Raw genomic sequence first — 19,166 nt, 5'->3', positions numbered from 1 at the left:
CAAATTTCATCAATCTTTGTAGTGTCTTTAATCATGAAAACCAAAGAGAACAATTGCTATGCAATAATTACAGCAATAAAATATTAATTTTATTAATCAGGGGCTTTATACAAACTGCAAATGAGAGAGCAACATGAAGTTACTCACACACACAAAAAAATGACCACTTCCCTCTGTATCTCACTCTTTCCTCTTTGCTGGAGTCCTAAACTCTTTCCCATCCCTTCAGTGTCTTCATTTTACACCCCCAGAGCAACATTTAGGCAAACTCGGACACCATCATCTACTGACAGATCACACATCTTGGTAACTCATGATCTCGCTCCATCTCTGTGATGGTCATCAGCAGTGCCAGTTTGCAACATTTTGTCATCCAAACACAGGATGACTGAGAGAGACAGAGAGAGAGAGACAGAGAGAGAGAGAGAGAGAGAGCAAATAAAGAAACAAAACAGGGAGGGTGATTGTGAGAATGACTGCAGCAGTATATAATTTTATCACTTAATGAGAAGCTCTCCGCCCTAAATGTAGCACACAAACAAACACATCCTTGTCATAAAACAAATATGCCAGCTTGAATTAAATGAAAACATTATTATAGAGTGTGCGAGTGAACAAACATTTCTACACTTTTCCCTTGACACAAATTCTCTCTCAATAACGCCGCCTTCTCCATTCTGTATATTGTTTGACAGACACGTGGTTTTGTGAAAATGGCTTTTCAGCGTGTCATCATTAATAATTCACTTATGACAAACAGCTCTGACATTTACACTGCGCTGGGTGTCTATCTGACACTGAGAGGGAGACAATAATGAAGGAGAAGGAGACAAATACAGATCCTCTCTCAGTTGTGTACTGATGAAATTAGAAAGGGTCAGGCCTAATAAAATGTCAAACCTTCACTAGTAAAACACTGACTAAAAAAGCAAATCTGCCTGTGATGACCTTTTTAGAAATTCCATTGACCTCAGATTGAGCTTAAGTGAGTGACTGTAGCTCTAAGAACAATGAAGAAGAGTGAAATGAAACCAAATATAACCTAAGAGTGCAGTCGAACCCCTTAAGCAAATCTTGTGAAACAGGTATGAATGAGAAAATAGGTTTTCATGGCATTCTTCCCTCCTGAATATCTGTCCGACTCACAGCTCAACAGGTTGAGAATAAACCAATGTGTGAGGCCCTCCGAGGGCAGCAGAGTGCAGACGCTCTTTCAGAGCTAATGCTTTGTGGGCAGTCACACACTGAGAGAAGCAGACAGACTGAAACCAGAGGTGGTGGTACTGCTTCCCTGACTAGATAATTGCTTCTCCGCTCTGTAGAGAAGCTTCAAGAAACAATCAAAGATGGACAGACATGAAAGCAACAAATTGCAAGGTTGATCCATGCAATCTATTGTGCAGATATTTTTTGTTTGAATGTAATTTTAAAAATAATAACTCTGTGAGAGCAAGAGGAGACAAAGTGATAGCTTTTATATAATGTTATAAAAAAACGTTCTTCAAGAAAAAAAGAACAGAAAGAAAAAACAAATACAGAAAGAAAGAAAAGTGCTCTAAACTGTGTATTGTGAGGATTATCAACAAGGCTTGAATACATCTTTGGTCATTTATGAACTTGCTGGAAACATGTTATATTAATCCGTATTCAGCACTGTACAGACATTTAGCCAAATCAATGTTCAAGCTGAATATCAGAAAGTATCTCACCAAAATTACCTTGACTGAAGTGTTTTCATGAAGTGATGAATGCAGCATCTTTCTAACAAGACTAACAAGAGTCAGCTAGCTGGCGGCTCTGTGAGGCTGTACTTCGACACAGATGTGCTTTGAGCTAAATACTCACAAATCTTAGTTTAGCATGTCAACAAGAGAACATTTGCTAATTAGCACTAAACACAAGGTACAACTGAGGCTGATGGGAATGTCATTAGTTTTGCAGGTATTTGGTCATAAACCAAAGTACTGGACAAATGAAAATACCTGATGATGGCGCTAGATGGAAAATTAAGGGATCACCAAAGTGATTATAATTCATCCTGAGGAGGACATGAATGTCTGTACATTTCATGTCAATCCATCACATATTTGATCAGGACATTTCACTCAAAACCACATATGTCAACCTCATATCAGCACTAGAGGAAAAGTCAGGGGATCACTGAAGTCAGTAGGTTTCATACTTTGAGGACCATTAATACCTGTAAAAAATGTCAATCCATCCAATAGTGGGGCGCTGGTAGTTCACCTGGTAGAGTGCACCCCATGTACAAGGCAGAATCCTTACTGCAGCGGTCCAGGTTCAATTTCAAACCATGGCCCTTTGCTACATGTCATCCCCTATCTTTCCCTCTCCCATATTTCCTGTCTCTCTTTAGCTGTTACTATCAAAAAAAGGCAAAAAGCCCCCCCAAATTATCTTTACAATCCATCCAATAGTTGTTGAGATATTTCAGTCTGGACCAAAGTGGTGGACCAACATAGCTATTCCCAGAGCTTTGGCGCTAGCATGGCTAAAAGCATTTGGTTATGGCCTTGCTACATGCAGTGCTTCACACAGACGTCAACTAAAACAAGAACCCTGAACCAAAAACCAAAGATTCTCCCTGTTCTTTGTAGCAGTGGATAAATAATGAGGCTTGTGCTTGGTGTGTAAAGAATGAAAACACTGATACTACTGTTAACAGGAAATTTTCCAATTGCAGCTGTGAGCAATGAAGTCGAGCAGACGCTTTATGGATGGCCAGCAGCACAGCCAGTGTGCTCCAATCAGGTTGTGATCAGAAGAAATGAAGATCACACACAGTGTGTCTGTAAACAGCCCTGCCGAGAATAGAACCAACACGGGCGGGACGCACAGGCCTGTACAGATAAACACTGATAACACAATGCACACACAGAGATATATACACACACACACACACACACACACACTGGCTACAGCAGTGATGATGTGCTGGTGTCTTCATCTTTCATCTATAACCAATGAGGCCTTCAGCATTTACAGAATAAATCACCTGTGAGATATTACATGAATTGTTGTGCGTGAATGAAATTTATATATATGTGTTTGTTGGCGTTCAGCATGGCAGCCAAGGAACTATAAGAACACACATTTTATGTCAGGCCAAAAAATTTTAAAATTTCTATGATGGGTGTTAGCGCAAAGTAATCACTTTGGGGACAAATGTGAACGTATAAATGATTCAACTCAAAAGGTGGTGTCATATTTTCTCTAAAAATCAAAATGCAGGTCTGATGTGAAGCAGACAAATGTGAGCAGAGATACGACGGAGTAGTTCCTACTTTAACTGGTAGAAATCAGTTGCTTTTGCTCTGCAATGCTAATGATTTCTTTGGAAAAGGTTCATATTGAAAATGTTTTAATGATGGCCCTGTAGCTGGTTCCACCTCACATCAAGAACTTGGTCCAATGCCAAGTTGGCAAACAAACAACAGAATGCACTTCTTTGGTCACATTCTACATTATCAAAGTACATTGAAATATACAATCTGAGTTTATTCATCTTATACCTTTCCCAATGCTTTTATTACACGAGAACTTGAACAGATGATTACAGATGTTTACTCACATGTTTACCTTTGTGTTTGTGAAGGGAAGAAAAACAAAGTGACATTTACTCTTTTTTTGAAATCTCTTTTAATAACACCATGAAGATGCTTTAGTAATTACTGTGCAATTGAATCGTCCAGAGACTGTGGAGCACCGCTATTGTGTCATCACTGCGCTCAGCCACTTCAGTCTCATTCATCCTGCATCCCTTTACTGAAAACGTGTGCCGGCAGAGCTGAGGAGTGTGTAAGAGCCCTCAGACAGAGGAGTTATTCAGAGCAGAAGATGACAAGCACACAAATGCAGGTGTGACATGGGACCCAGAAGAATGGAAATCAAAGAAAATCAAGGAACTAATTCAAGACTCCACATTAGGCCTACTCCCACTACACACGCACATACAAGGTTGTTCCCAGAATACATTCAAAATCATCCTGGGGAAGAGCCTCATTCAAAGTGCTGTCACTTGGAAATTGGCCTTGTGCTTATGCTAGATAGTCTTGTCACACTTTCAGAAGCTTGCTCTGGCTCAATTTCCAAGTTCAGCTTAATGACTCATGGATTTAGCATATGCTTCCATTAGTCAAACAACTCTAACTACCTTGAATCTCTGGCTTGCAACATTTAAATGAACCACTACTCCCACACAGCCAGCAGCTCTTCTTTTACTGCTTCTCTCATTACTTCAGTGAGACCATTCTGGAAATGGGGCTTCCGATGGGTCTGAATAATTATGCCACAATACCAGGAATTGTAACCAGGCTGACCAGCTTTGTGTTAAAAATGTAATCTCCAGAACTTTGTTTTAAATTGTAGTGGCGATATCAATGTTTCCAAAGATACCAATGTTTCCAAAGATTCTGTTTGTCAGGCTGAATTTTTGTGAAATGTGTATAAAACTGTGCACAAAACAAGAACATTTCAGTTGATGCTCTGGCTCAACCATAAAAATCATGGCATTTGGCATAACATTCTCTCTTTCTCTCTATGCTACCATTCCCCCCCAGAAATGGAGACACACACACACAAATTACACACAAAACACACACAGCACCAAGGTCAAACAGAGACCAAACATAGTTTAGTGCTCTTCTCTATCAGTGACCCATGTCGACTCCTGATGCAGTTGAAATGCCTGATTGATTCAGTCTGATTACTGTCACCTGGGCCACATTAACGCCAACTCTATTTCATCAAGCACTTCCAAAAGGCTGTCTTTATCACACACACACACACACACACACACACACACACACACCTGCAAATACAGACACAGATACCAGTATTGGAGGCTTAATTGCTTCATTTACAAAGAAGTGTTTGCTGTTTCAACATGTCTTTCAAGGAAAGCTCTGTGGCATGTAAATTATTCAGAAGATCTTTAATGGAATCACATAAAAAAAACAAGACTAAAGACAAAGTCAGTGGCTCATAGAGGTTGCATTGCTCATTATCAGAAGGAAACAACACACTGATGGTTTTGTTATTCTTAGATCAAACCAACAGAGGAGCTAAAAATGTGATGGCCGACCTCAAAAAGGCTCTACAGACAAGGTCATGGAAACGCCAGACTCAAGTGGGTTCTTCCTCTGGGGTGTATGAATATACTCGACAAAGGTTATGGCAATCAGACAACAGAGTATACGTATATCTCTATATATATGAAAGCTTTTATTATTATTATTTTGAATTTTAATGTGAGTGAGGTACAAGAGGAAAGGTCACAGGGTCAATAAAGTCAAGAAAGTTCATCCTCTGGAGAACATGAATATCCACAGTAAATTTCATGGAACACTAGTCAGGAGTTATCTTGTGTACAACACTGATAATTTGGCCCCAAGCATTTTTTCATGGCATTCTGGGAAGTTTGGCCTAATGAAGACACTAGAGAAAACATCACAGAATCAGTAAGACATTAAGGATCGTCTTCTGGGAGTCATGAATGTCCACAGCAAATTTCATGGCAATCTGGCCATTAGTTTTCAACATATGTTGTCTTGAATAAAATTATGGATCAAGGGCAAATTTTAACATGGCGGTGGCGCTCTGACAGGTCAGGGGGCTTATTACAATTTTAGAAATAGTTATCTGGGGACTACAAATATCCATCCAAACTTTCATGGCAATCTGGCCGGCAGTTGTTGAGATATCTTGCTACAGACTAGTAGCCAAGTGAACCAAGGGACAAACTGAGTGATAAGCTCTGCTGATAGCTATGCAAAAACTCACATAAGCTTTATTTTTCATAATATATTGCTCTCGCTTGGTCTGAAATCAGACTAATTTACTTTGAAAAACAAAAGCAGGTGCACACTTTGGCTCAGGTGCACCATCTCATTTTCCATCCTCCTGTCAGGTGGCTGTGGGTTTGCTGCTAAGTGGCCCTGAGAGGTGGATGTTCATGGTTGTAACGCATCCTGACTCACTCTGGTCATTGGCCTCTCAGCAGCAGAAGTGTAGATCTGTCATGTAGTATTGTAATAATTATATTAGGCAGGGCAGAGAATAGTTATCTGGTCCATGACCGAGCATCTCTACAGGCCTGGTGAACCAGTACTCAACCACATCAATACTACTGTCACATGGTCTTAAATATCAAATGCAAATAAAAGGAGGAAATCTCATGCCGCAAATTAGTCCTCTTATTTCTCATTCACATTTAGTCTCTTCCCTCCTCATCTCTTCCCCTGCCTTCATTGTACGTCATCCATCTCCCCTCCACCTCCCACCTTCTCTCCCACTTTCTCTCTTCCGTCACGCTCCCCAAGCCTCTGTCTCTTTAGCATGGGCTGTGGCATCCTGTACCTGTGGTGAGGAAGGAGCGGGGGGGGGCACAGAGGGTGCCAACGCCAGTGGAGGTGAAACTCCAGCTTCAGCAGGGAAACAGAGGGGGGCATCACCGCTATAATCAGCTAGAAATTCCACAGCGCCGCAGGGCAGGAAACCAGTAAATACATGCACACACGGGCACTTTAACATTCACACACACGCATGTATGTGGTATGATCATGTGAATCAGTGAGCATACAGTAAACACACACAATACACACAAAGATACAGTATGCTGATAATGACTGAATGAGCATTAGACTATAGTGCTGAAATTAGACTGTTATAGTGATCACTTACATAGATTGAGAAGTTTGGGTCACATTTAAAATCAAAAGTTTCATGCTTTCTGGCAAAGAATTGGATGAAAAGATCAATATCACTCTCATGTTTTTAAGGTAAATATAAAGCTACATCCAGCAGCCAGTTAGCTTAGCTTAGCAAAAAGACTGGAAGCAGGGGGAACAGCTAGCCTGGCTCTGTCCAAAGATAACAAAATTCACCTACCAGCACATCTAAAGCACACTAATTAACACGTTATATCTCATTTGTTTGGCTGGGAGCAGTAACTTCCTGGGATCTCCCCAGGTTGCCTGGCAATGGCTTGCAGCCAAGAAACAATCTGGCACATAACCCCCCCATAAAAGGGTGAATTGTTATGTATAAAACTTCGGGTTTTGCATGGGTTAAAGAAACTAGATGTGTTAATTAGTGATAGTAGGTGGATTTTGTTTTTGTTTGACAGAGCCAGGCTAGCTGTTTCCAGTCTTTATGCTAAGCTAAGATAACTGGCTGAATACAGACATGAGAATGGTCTCGCTCATCTCATCTAACTCTCAGCCAGAAAGCAAATAAGCTTATTTCCCAAAATGTCAAAGTATTCCTTTATATCTGCAATCATACCCACTAAACAGTGCTGGGAACATAAACAAACCCATGCATTGAACATTTTTGACCATCTTTACAAGTGTAAATCCTGTCAACACAGGATTTCTTTGTGTGTTTGAAATTACTAATGAGAAAATGTGTGAAAATGTTTTTGTATTTCTTGCATCTTCTTCTAATTGTACCCTAAAGAGAGAAATCTGAAGGAAGGTGTGAACACTAGTTTTGAATGTTCTTTTACTGAGACTTTTTCTATATTCTTAATTGACTGTCTAGAAAAGTTACTATATCACAATTAAATTACTGTCATACGAGATTATGTTCGTATCACCCAGCCCTACCTGACCCCTAGCTGAATGCTATCATTGGACTACACAAATAAAGTGTTACCCAAATTGCTGCCACAACAAAGCTGAACATTATGTCAATTTTAGTTGCATCCACCATAGATTTGCCCTGTTTCACTGACATCTCTGCTTACAGGGAGTAATGAATAGAAACTTGGTGTGCCACAAAGGCAAGTCAATGGTCTTTCCAAAAAAAAAAAAGCAGGACTTATCTACAGTGTGTTAGATCTATTTCTGCTTTATATCCTCTGTTTTGATTTACATGCTGGGTATTGAATTTTGTCACAATGAAGTTTAATAAAACAACTGGAACAGTGCATAGAAATGAATGGTACTCTGAGATTCCAAAACATCTCTTTAAATGACATTATTGTATGCAGCTGTGCTGCTGTGGTCTGTTTCTACATACTACGAGCATTGTAAGTAGATCTGAACTCTATACTTTTCAGAACACCTGATTTCAGAAAGAAGATAACTTTGTGATATAGACTATATTTAGGATAAAGCTCAGAATAATTTAGCAGATAGGAGAAAGAGAGAGCCAGGGTTCTGTATTTAAGCATATTTCAGCATCATACTCACTCCCACTCTTTGCGTCGTGCTTGTGGTGTGCTTTGAATCTTATGAGCCTGGTGGGCTTTGACAATGTCCCTCTGCTCGATCAGGCCGCCCCGACGTCTCTTGATCACATTGGGACTGACCGCCAAATCTCCATCCATCCCCAGCATTCCCCCTCCAACTTCAAAAGTTGAGGTCACATCAAGAGACAGGCCGAGACGGTTTGGATGCAGAGGGGCAGCATGGCCAGACATGTGTGGGAGGTAGAGGGTGTCGTAGCTGGTTGAGAGACTTTGGGGCTCCAGGAGGGAGTGAGACTCAGAAAACAAGCTCGACCCTCCTGCTAGTCCTGCACGATGCTTCTGCCAGTTCTCACAGTCTGCTGGGGACGAGGGAAGGATGTGGTGCCTGGGGGTGCTGCTACCACACATCGCCTCCATGCCCAGACCAACCACTGGACACTCCGGCCCATCTGGGGCTCTGGGTTGCCCCAAAGCATTGTGGTCCCCTGTCAGAGACTGAGAGCTGACCAAACAGGAGCCCAGTTCCAGCATGGTGGGAAGGCTGCCCAGGATCTCAGCATAGTGCTGCAGGAAGGAAAGGGAGTACAGGGAAAGAAAAAGTGAGAGACAGATAATATTAATGTACAAACCCTAACTGACATCAAAGATTCATAAAACAGTTCATTTGTCTGGATCTTTTATTCAGTGTAATTTCACTTTAACAGAGACTGTGCCGACTAGGGATGTAAACAAATATGATTACATTATTTGACAATGAACTCTCAAATACAAACAGCATCTAGAATTTGTGACTTGGCAGTAGACAAATCTCCCGCTGTTTGTATGTTGTAAAGTAATTTACAGTCCCTGTAATGATCAACGTCCCCAGTGTTACTATGAGCTTTCTGGTTTCATTATTGAATAAAATCAATGAATCAATAAATAAATGTTGTTTTCTTCTGGTGGAGCCTACATGAAAATGATTTTTGTCCAGTAAATTTCTGCTGTCAGTCAGCCTGGTGAAGACATTTTGGCCGGCCACTGTCCTCTCAGCTCCTCAGGAGCTGCTGCTGATAGGACAGCTGGTTCTGAGAACAGAGACGACCCAACAGAGGTCAGAGTTGGTGTGGATTGAACAGACCAAACACTTCAATAGCGCTTACACACCACTTATGGCTCGCTTTTAATGTGGATTCCCAGTAAGGGCTGTAAATGGCAGTAGAAAACAATGAGACGGTAGGTGATTTCTAACTTCTGCTCACTTCCGGTATACTGTAAATCAGTATACAGAGACAAATACAGATATTTTTGTGAAACTAACAGATACAGATACAGATAGTAGCTTTGCGCTACACCCCGGGAGACATGATGTTGCAACATCATTCCCACTTACAGGTGCGGACACTCAGCCAATCTGTGCTTGGGTGTTGGATTATAGCTATCAGTCAAGAGCCTGAAGAGATCTAGCTTCTCTATAAGTATGAATTTGCTCAGCTAACTATCCAAGGCAATTTGCCAATGCTACAATAGCCCTCACTGTCTACAGTCACTTTAAAATATTACCCCTGAGCATCAAAACCAATTAGATAAGCTGTAATGCAGCCCTCAAAACAAATAATCATATAATACTGCCAGTGCTGTGCTTAATGGTACAATTGGGAAGAGGGAATTAAGAGAGGGAGAGTAATTTTATCAAACCATCTTCTCCTTTATCTGGTAGGAACACTGAGTACTAGTCTGGTTTTGGGTATGTGCTAAGCAAGACATGCACACAGTACATCTTATTGCCTGACATGCTGCAAAAGCTTCCACATTGCTGCAGCTCCTGCTCTAGCTTTATGGAGCCCTCACCATTTTAGTTAGCCGAATGATAGATTTCTGGTTTACAGTTCATCTGAGAGAAATGGTAATAACTTTTTACTGCCCAAATATTGGGCAGTAAAAAGTGGCTGTTGTGTAGTTGTATAGAGCAGATAAGATGAAAGGATGAAAGCTATTCAACTCTCTTGAGCATCAGCTTAAAATCTATCAGACTGCATAAGCACCTTGAGAGCTATTAATTAGACTGCTGTCAATAAGTGGGCACACTGCTATGAATAAGATACTAATGATCAGAGACCCTCTTGAGTTGATGATGCTGATGGTATCACTTGTGCAAGAAAGGTGCACCTCCTTGATTTCAAGAGGTGTCCACTAATACCTTCACATATCAACATTATTGCACAAACTGAAATAATACCCTGCTTGATGTGCTAATATGTTGTGTGTGTACTGAGGAGGATAAAGTCCCGGGAATATCTAGAAGCCTCAGCGTGAGAAGCAGCAGAACAATTTGATTTATTAAATTCATAAGGAAGAACATGACAACATTTTTAGGATCCAACAAATTAAACAAATGAGGCAAAAAAAATACTGCAAATTAATCATCAAACATTAATCTTTTCCTGAGGTAATGACTGGCTCAGCTCATTAGAGATAACAGAAGTGGGACAACTGGTGACAGTGCTGAAATACTAGTCCCACATTATAGTCTCTCTTTTAGCATCTTTTAACTCGTTGTTTTGGTTTAACAACCCACAACGCAATTGTTTTTCGACTAATCTTATTATTGTCTTGTTTTAGGCAAAACCTCTAGATAAACCCACTGTATGCTACCTGCTCAGCACCAAACAGCAGACAGACAAAGTTAGCGGCTAGCTGGTGAACATAGTCGAGTTGTAAATAAGCCTCTGTTAGCTCGCACATTCACCACAACAACTTTATAAGGCAATAAAATGTTGATTCTGTCTTTACAGCTTGTTGTGCTAAAAATAAATCAATTAATGCAAGTTTAACTGAGCAAAATTCAATAAGAAAAAACCTAATTTACTTACCTTAGCCGCAAAAGTAATTGTAAATTTATGATTGCCTAAGAATTCAGTCAAACATTATAAAATTTGGGAAAGACACCAGCATTTCCAGAGATGCAATTAAGTTCCAAATCTCACTTAGCAGGGAAATATTATACTTAATCAGGTAATTTCATTAATTTATAATAATTAGAAGCAAACAATGAGACAGTCAAACAGTGGTGGTTACAACTACAGCACTCAACAGGTTCAATGCCTAGATGGAGCAAATTTCTCTCAGACAACTCTCATTGGAATATTCGAAGAACACGTTTATGGCCACTGCAACTGAACATACTGTATATCTTCTACATGGAAAAGAAGGATTAATATCAAATTACTGCACTTTTGGTCCTTACTGATTGGAATCGCCTACCCTGCAAGAAATCAATTCATTATGAATAGATTCTTGAAGCACACTTTTACAGGTTTTCTTTTAAAGGCAAACAACCAGTGATGTTTCTGTAGTGTCTGACTGACCATGCCCATTACCTCTGACATCTTAAATTCCCCGCTCTCTGGGGGGTTAAAGGTATATAATGACAATGCTGCTGCTCGGGAAACCAGAGAGAAATGGGACCACTGGTAAAGTGGCTTTAATTGTAGCTGCTTAATGAACATGAGCTGAGCTTCCAACAGAGAAACAGAAAACACCTGGAAAACACCAGTCCTGCCCTCTTCTTTCTCTCTCTATCTTTACTGAGTGCAAAATGATGTCCATAGAGTGAGACTCATTCAGAAAAGGCTAGTGAAATCTATGTAGATATGAACATATATAGTATGTATTTGTACATTCAATTGTCCATTGTGTGCATCCTGGCAGGAAGAGCTCTGTCTGAGAAATGGCTGGGGAACTTCTATTGATCCAGTGCTTACTGAATCCATTTTACAAATTATGTTTTCAAACTGGCTGAACAGGAATGCCAACAGGGGTGTCTGAGTACAGACAGTTAGATCTGGGTATGATACTGCCAGAAAAGCACCAGCCACATGAACATATATATACCTACCATATGTAGCCTACAGTATTTTCAATACTGAGGCACTTAACTTGACCTGTTTATGGTCATCTACCATCTGCGAGTGAGATTGATAAAAAAAAAAAGACATACAAATACTCTAAACAATCCCTTATGTGATGTCTTTTGTCTTCACAGTCTATATTCTGTTTGGGTCACACACAAGGCATAATTCAAAATTTTGGAAAATATGCTTACTCCCTTTCTTCCAGAGAGTTAGATGAGAAGATTGATACCACTCTCGGGTCTGTCCATTAAATATGAAGCTACAGCCAGCAGCCAGTTTGCTTAGCTTAGCATATAGACTGGAAATAGCTAGCCTGGCTCTGTCCAAAGGTAACAAAAAGTCCATCCTACCAGCATCTCTAAAGCTCACTAATTTACACGTTGTATCTCATTTGTGTTTAGTGACCTTCAGGGGTCAGGAGCCTGGCTCTGTAACCTTAGGTACAGAGCCAGGCTAGCTGTTTCCCCACTGTGTCCAGTCTTAAAGCAAGCTAACCGGCTGCTGGCACTCGCTTGATATTTATCATACAGAGACAAGAGTGTATCGATCTTCTCGTAACTTTTGGCAAGAAAGCGAATAAGCGTATTTCCCAAAAAGTCTAACTGTTCCTTTAATATTGTCGAGAAAAAGTAGGGGGAAAAGAATGTTTTGTTGTTGAAGAATGAGGAGGAAGTATTGTATTGTATCATTAGACAAAGCTAAAGGCTGAAATTTTATAAAACATTGTTTTATAAAACTTTTATAAAACTTTGTTTTATTCCACTCCCTTATGCGGCCATTATCAGAACCATCAGTACAACCAGACCCATACCACTAGTCCAAAGATAGACCTTCACCACAGAGCTCTAAAAAACACCCACACTGCAATACACAGACTAAAACATCAAGGTTCAGCTGCTTCCTCTGCACTCCACTGTGGTTGCTCCACACAATTATCAAACCCATACTGCCAAGAAAGTTGACAGTGGTTTGATATCATTCTCATAATTAGCTTTTAAGAGGTTGGTTGTTGATTAGCCTTAGTCACTGAGCTTTTAGACTGCCATTATCTGAAACATCTAATGTATTATTCACAGCTGTGTGGTGACTTTCCAGTTACTTAGGTCAGATAAAAGCAGACAAAAGAAGGTGAGCCTTTGACAAAAACTGAATCACAATATTGGAGGGGCCAAGTTGTTTTTACGCTCTTTGTTGGACAGCCAGGTGTCTGCAAGGTTACTAATGAGGAGTGAAGGAGAGGTACAGGAAGGCGAGGAACTTTCTCACACCTGCTGCCCCCAACAGCCCACACAACTGCCTGATTACACATCATATTTCACCATATCCTCCCCTCAACCTGGATGTCAACCTGGTGAATGGCCAAACATGTCAGGAAGTGTTATGTCACCTGAACCTACTCTAACGGGCAATGTGTTTGAAAGGAAATCAGGCATAAAAATTGGAGCCAGCTGAAAATAACAATCATGTTTGTAGCAAGGTGCAGGAGATTCAGCCACAATGTTAAGAACTCTTGAGGACATCTTAAGGGGTCCAAAAGGGGAATCAAGGAAATATACTTCATGCCAGAAATAATTTCAGTCACCTTCAAATCACAAAAATCTGGACTGATGATGGCTAAGTTGCTGTCCTTTTTTACCACAAATATTTCCCATTATTTAAGTTTTTCTAAATGTGCTTCTTCATCATGCAGGAAAATGGAAGAATATGGTTTAATCAACTGTATGAGGAATATTTTCTATGCTACTGTGATGCATCTAGAACACCTTTAGTAGTTTTCTATGATAATGTAGTGGGGACACAGAGGACACAGAACAGTATTCTGTACACACATATGACTCAAGTGTGTCAAAGTTACAGTATACAATCATTTTTTTCAATCATGCTGGTGATTATCTTACAGCTTTGTTTGCCTTGACCAAACAGAAGAACAAAGACCAACTGAACTGAATTGACAGCTCATCCAAGAGTAAGGAACACTGACACTTATAAATACTGTACTAGCCTTGAGACATACAGTATTTCTAAGTATTCTCACAATGAGGAGTCTAATTTTCTCCAGCACAGCTAGCATCTTACTTTGAGCAGTGACTCTCTCAAAATATAGCCACTGCATATTACCATTCTGTATTATACACAGTATATTAGGCAGCGCCAACATCTATATATTGAATGTACAACTTCCTATTACACACTGTGGTGCATTTCAGTGAGCAAACGGGAGCAGCAAGAATTAGCAAGTACCAAAAGTAAAAGTACACATTATGCAGAATGACCCATTTCAAAATAATGTATATGATATTATTGGATTATAATTATTGATGCATTAATGTGTAAGCATCAATGTTGTAGCTGGTAAAGGTGGAGCCATGTTAGCATTGTCACTGTGAGCTTATCAGCATGGTTAGCAGGTATAATGTTTACCACATTCATCATCAGTGTTAGCACTGTGTTAGTCATTACATTTGCAGGTATTTGGTCATAAACCAAAGTACTGGACAATTAGAATTTTAACCCGATGTCGCTAAAGGAATACTTAAAGGTGGGGTATGTGATTCTGGAGAAATCCAATACCATGACAAATACCATGATATAGAGCAAACAACACACAGCAAGTAATATAACTAACGTTGTGGGTTAGCAAACTGTCGCTACAGTTGCTGCTGCGAAGCTAACAGCCAGAGAGGACGAGATGGTTTCCCAGAGCCAGCACACCAGCTCCAGACAGCGATACTCACAACTCTCCTGCAACTATAGCAAACATCACAACAACAGCGTATCTTGGCAAACTAGAAAGTAAGCTGAATGTCCGTGGGCAAGTCATTTAACATTACCTGACACACAAATCATGGCTGGAATAGTGTTGCGTGGCCCGGTCCGAGCCACTTAGTTTATTTCCCATTTACAGAGGCAGGGCTGTATACAAACACCTGAGTTTTTTTAACACACACACTGAATGGACAGCTAGCACTCTGTGAGGAGACATTTGCTGAATTTGACAAAAAGACGTGTATTGGATTATAATATTGATGGGCTTACTGAGTGCATTACCGGCTACATTAACTAACTAACTTCTATGTGGACTGCAATGTCCCAACTAAGATGGTCCATTGTTATCCAAATAACAAACCGGTTTCCATTCTGGGGGTCAGTGTGGACATTGTAGAGGATTACAAGTACCTGGGAGTACACATGAACAATAAACTGGACTGGGCTAAGAACACTCAAGCTGTTTACAGGAAGGGCCAGAGCTGCCCTTCCTAACAAAGGAAATCAAAGACACCCTGAATGCCAAGAGGAGGGCATTTACTGATGGTAATAGGGAGGAGGTGAGAGCAATCCAGGCCGACCTGAAGGTGAAGATCAGGGAGGCCAAGGAGAAGTACAGGAAGAAGCTGGAGCGGAAACTCCAGCAGAACAACATGAGAGAGGTCTGGAGCAGCATGAAGAGCATCACTGGCTTCAGACCAACTGGCAGCAGAGGAGTTGAAGGCAGCGTGGACAGGGCCAACAAACTTAATCTGTTCTTTAACGGATTCGACACACCGGCTTCTGCTCATCCCCCCTCTAACTCAGCTGCTGTCGGCCCTCAAGCTCCTCTGAGTACTCTGCTCCCCCCTCCCCACCAGGCTAACGGCCCTCTTCACGCTGATGACTCCCCCCTCCCCGCCTGTAACCTCTGCTGTGTCCCTGACTGCTGACCAGGTGAGAGGACAGCTGATGAAACTCCACTCAAACAAGGCTGCAGGCCCCGATGGAGTTAGCCCCGGGGTGCTAAAAGCCTGTGCCCCCCAGCTATGTGGAGTCCTTCAACATGTCTTCAACCTGAGCCTGAGTCTCCAAAGGGTCCCTGTTCTGTGGAAGACATCTAGCCTCATTCCTGTGCCACGTCCCAGTGGCTCCAAGGACTACAGACCGGTGGCACTGACCTCCCACATAATGAAGACCCTGGAAAGACTAGTGCTGGAACAGCTGCGGCCCATGGTCAAACCCCTCCTAGACCCCCTTCAGTTCGCCTACCAGAACTGCCGGCTGGGAGTTGAGGATGCCATTATCTTCCTGCTTAACCGCATCCACGCCCACCTGGACAAGCCGGCAAGCACGGTGAGGATCATGTTTTTTTACTTCTCCAGTGCTTTCAACACCATCCGGCCTGCCCTGCTGTGGGAGAAGCTGGCATCGATGCAGGTGGATGCCCCCCTTGTGTCCTGGATTGTGGACAACCTGACTGGCAGACCACAGCATGTGCGCCTGCAGCACTGTGTGTCGGACAGCGTGGTCAGCAACACTGGGGCCCCTCAGGGGACTGTCCTCTCTCCCTTCCTCTTCACCATCTACACCATGGACTTCAGCTACCACACAAGAGTCCTGCCACCTTCAGAAGTTTTCTGATGACTCTGCTGTGGTGGGATGTATCAGCGGTGGAGACTGAGTACAGGGCTGTGGTAGGGAACTTTGTCTCATGGTGTGAGCAGAACCATCTGCAGCTCAATGCGACAAAGTCTAAGGAGCTTGTTGTGGATCTACGAAGGGCCAAGGCACCAGTGACCCCGGTTTCCATCTAGAGGGTCAGTGTGGACATTGTAGAGGATTACAAGTACCTGGGAGTACACATGGACAATAAACTGGACTGGGCTAAGATCACTCAAGCTGTTTACAGGAAGGGCCAGAGCTGCCTCTATTTTCTGAGGAGGCTGAGGTCCTTCAACATCTGCTGGACAATGCTGAAGATGTTTTATGAGTCTGTGGTGGCCAGTGCTATCCTGTATGCTGTTGCATGCTGGGGCAGCAGGTTGAGGGTAGCGAACGCTACAGACTCAACAAACTGATCCGTAAGGCCAGTGACATTGTGGGGGTGGAGCTGGACTCTCTGGCGGTGGTGTCAGAGAGGAGGATGCTGGCCAAACTACATGCCATCTTGGACAGTGTCTCCCACCCACTCCATGATGTGCTGGTCAAACAAAGGAGTACCTTCAGCGGAAGACTCATCCCCCCAAAAAGCACCACAGAGCGCCACAGGAAGTCATTCCTCCCTCTAAGTGTTAGTCTATATGACCCTAAGTCATTAAACTGGACATTGATCATTACATCTCTGCAATACTTGAAATAATTGTGCAATATTCTGTGTAATACTCCTGTGCAATATTTAGTTTTTCCTATTTATTGATATTGATATTATTCATACCTATATCTAATCTTAATAGGCTACACTTAAGTACATGCACTACTACTTATTACTTATATTATTACATTGTATTATTATACCGTATTATCATCATCAACCAGTAAACCCACTTGGTACTTCACACTTATTTTATTTTATACTTATACCCACCTGGTACTTAATTTATTTTCTGACCTGTTTTATAGTGTATTGTATTATATTTTTTGCTAAATAGTTTCCCTTCGGGGATCAATAAAGTATTTCTGATTCTGATAATCGCATACCCCACCTTTAAAGGGGAACTCTACTGATTTTACACATCAAAGCCCATTCACTGGTCTTGGGGAGTACTACTGCACATGTGAGAAAAAGTTGCATAAAGCCTTTTGTGGTTCCAGACGGAGTTACGCAAAGTCTGATAAATTGCCTCAAGTGATTTTGTTTGAGTCAGCATCAGTTGGGGCTGAAGACTACAAGAAAATGATAAAAATGAAAAATAGTTAAAAGAAGTGAGCCTAAATCTCCGACCAGACTTGTATTGTGGGTAATAAAGGCCCTAGGTTTTATCTCTGGTTCTGCTGCATTAGTTTTGATCCTTTTTTTTTTTTAACTGTCTATTGTGAGTCCAACAACATGACAGGAGTACAATGTTAAATTGGTGGAGTACTATTTTAAGTGATCACCAAAGTTATTACAATTTATCCTGAGGGAGACATACATGTCTGTACCAAATTTCATGGCAATCCATCCAACAGTTGTCAAGACATTTTACTCAAAACCACAACTGTAAAACTCTTGGTGGCGCTAGAGGAAAAGTCGGAGGATCACCAAAGTCATTATGATACATCATTTGGGAACCATGAATAGGCCTATCTGTACAAAATTTCATAGCAATCCTTCCAATAATTGTTAAGATATTTAAGTGTGGACTAAAGTCCAACTAAACTCTGACTATCAAACACAATCTCATTTAACTTCTGTTCCAAAACTTGTGAATTTGATGCACACCCTTTCCACAGTATTTGCAAGAAGGTATCCCCCACCAAGACAATAATAAGCGATACCAAATACAAGGATAATAACTAAACCAGCAAAACCTTTCCATTGCACCTTGCCAGCAGACTATTCCACCCACAGCCATGTCCCTCTGCTTCTATTATTGTCTCTATATTATTACTTAATCTCCTGTGTATCTGGAAAAAATGTAATGGCATAGACAGTTTTTTCTAACACAACCTACACATTTTCTATGTAGATGTAACACCTACTGTAGACGTGTTAATGCAAATATTATACTGTACTTGCCATTCATTTCATGCACCCATTTGCTTTAATCTTGTTTTTCTTCCATGATTCTTTGCTGTATCCCTCCACTATGCTATGCTATTCTGCAACAGCAACAACAACAACCCAATTTCGCTGCAGGGTTTATTAAAGTTTCATATTATCATTATGTAAGTATTGTGCCATAAACACTGAATGAACTCAGTTTGAATAGATCAGTTAGCTGGAAGCCTGATTAACATTTGACAATGAACATACAGGGCAATTCAACTTGTGGATTAGTTTTCTGTGTTATCTCTTACATGTTGCTTTGTATTGGCCCTAATAAAGAAAATTATCAAACAACATAGTATAATTTTGAATTCATGGTATTTATGAGTTTGATAAGGTTGTCAGCTGCTGAGAGATTCATACCCGTTTTGGGCAGAAAAACTCACGTTGACTATTTTTCTGCTTTGTGCTCATTTTCTTCAATAATTTATAAAGGCAGTCAGCCTTTTTGTCTTTACCATGACATGTAGCCATCAAACGATGAAAAAACGCTTCTCAAAGGGATCCTACTGCTGTGATGACCTTCCAAGAAAGAACATTACACAACACCACTGACACATCA

General features: G+C 41.1%; 1 protein-coding gene across 19 annotated transcripts in view; it reads right to left on the bottom strand.

Annotated features, from left to right (window-relative positions):
• The window catches only part of LOC122877219 (voltage-dependent R-type calcium channel subunit alpha-1E), a 105,690-nt gene that overhangs the window by 82,547 nt on the left and 3,977 nt on the right, over window positions 1-19,166 (bottom strand). For all 19 annotated transcript variants that reach the window (XM_044198466.1, XM_044198465.1, XM_044198469.1 and 16 more), the window contains exon 2: window positions 8,217-8,779. In XM_044198466.1, coding sequence (XP_044054401.1) covers window positions 8,217-8,746 — 530 coding nt within the window. In that variant the 5' untranslated portion in view covers window positions 8,747-8,779. The remainder of the gene's footprint in view (window positions 1-8,216; window positions 8,780-19,166) is intronic.

This window comes from Siniperca chuatsi, linkage group LG6 (genome assembly GCF_020085105.1).
Source record: "Siniperca chuatsi isolate FFG_IHB_CAS linkage group LG6, ASM2008510v1, whole genome shotgun sequence".
In the NCBI taxonomy this organism is placed as follows: Eukaryota; Metazoa; Chordata; class Actinopteri; order Centrarchiformes; family Sinipercidae; genus Siniperca; species Siniperca chuatsi.
This window is presented reverse-complemented; position numbering and strand designations above follow the sequence as displayed.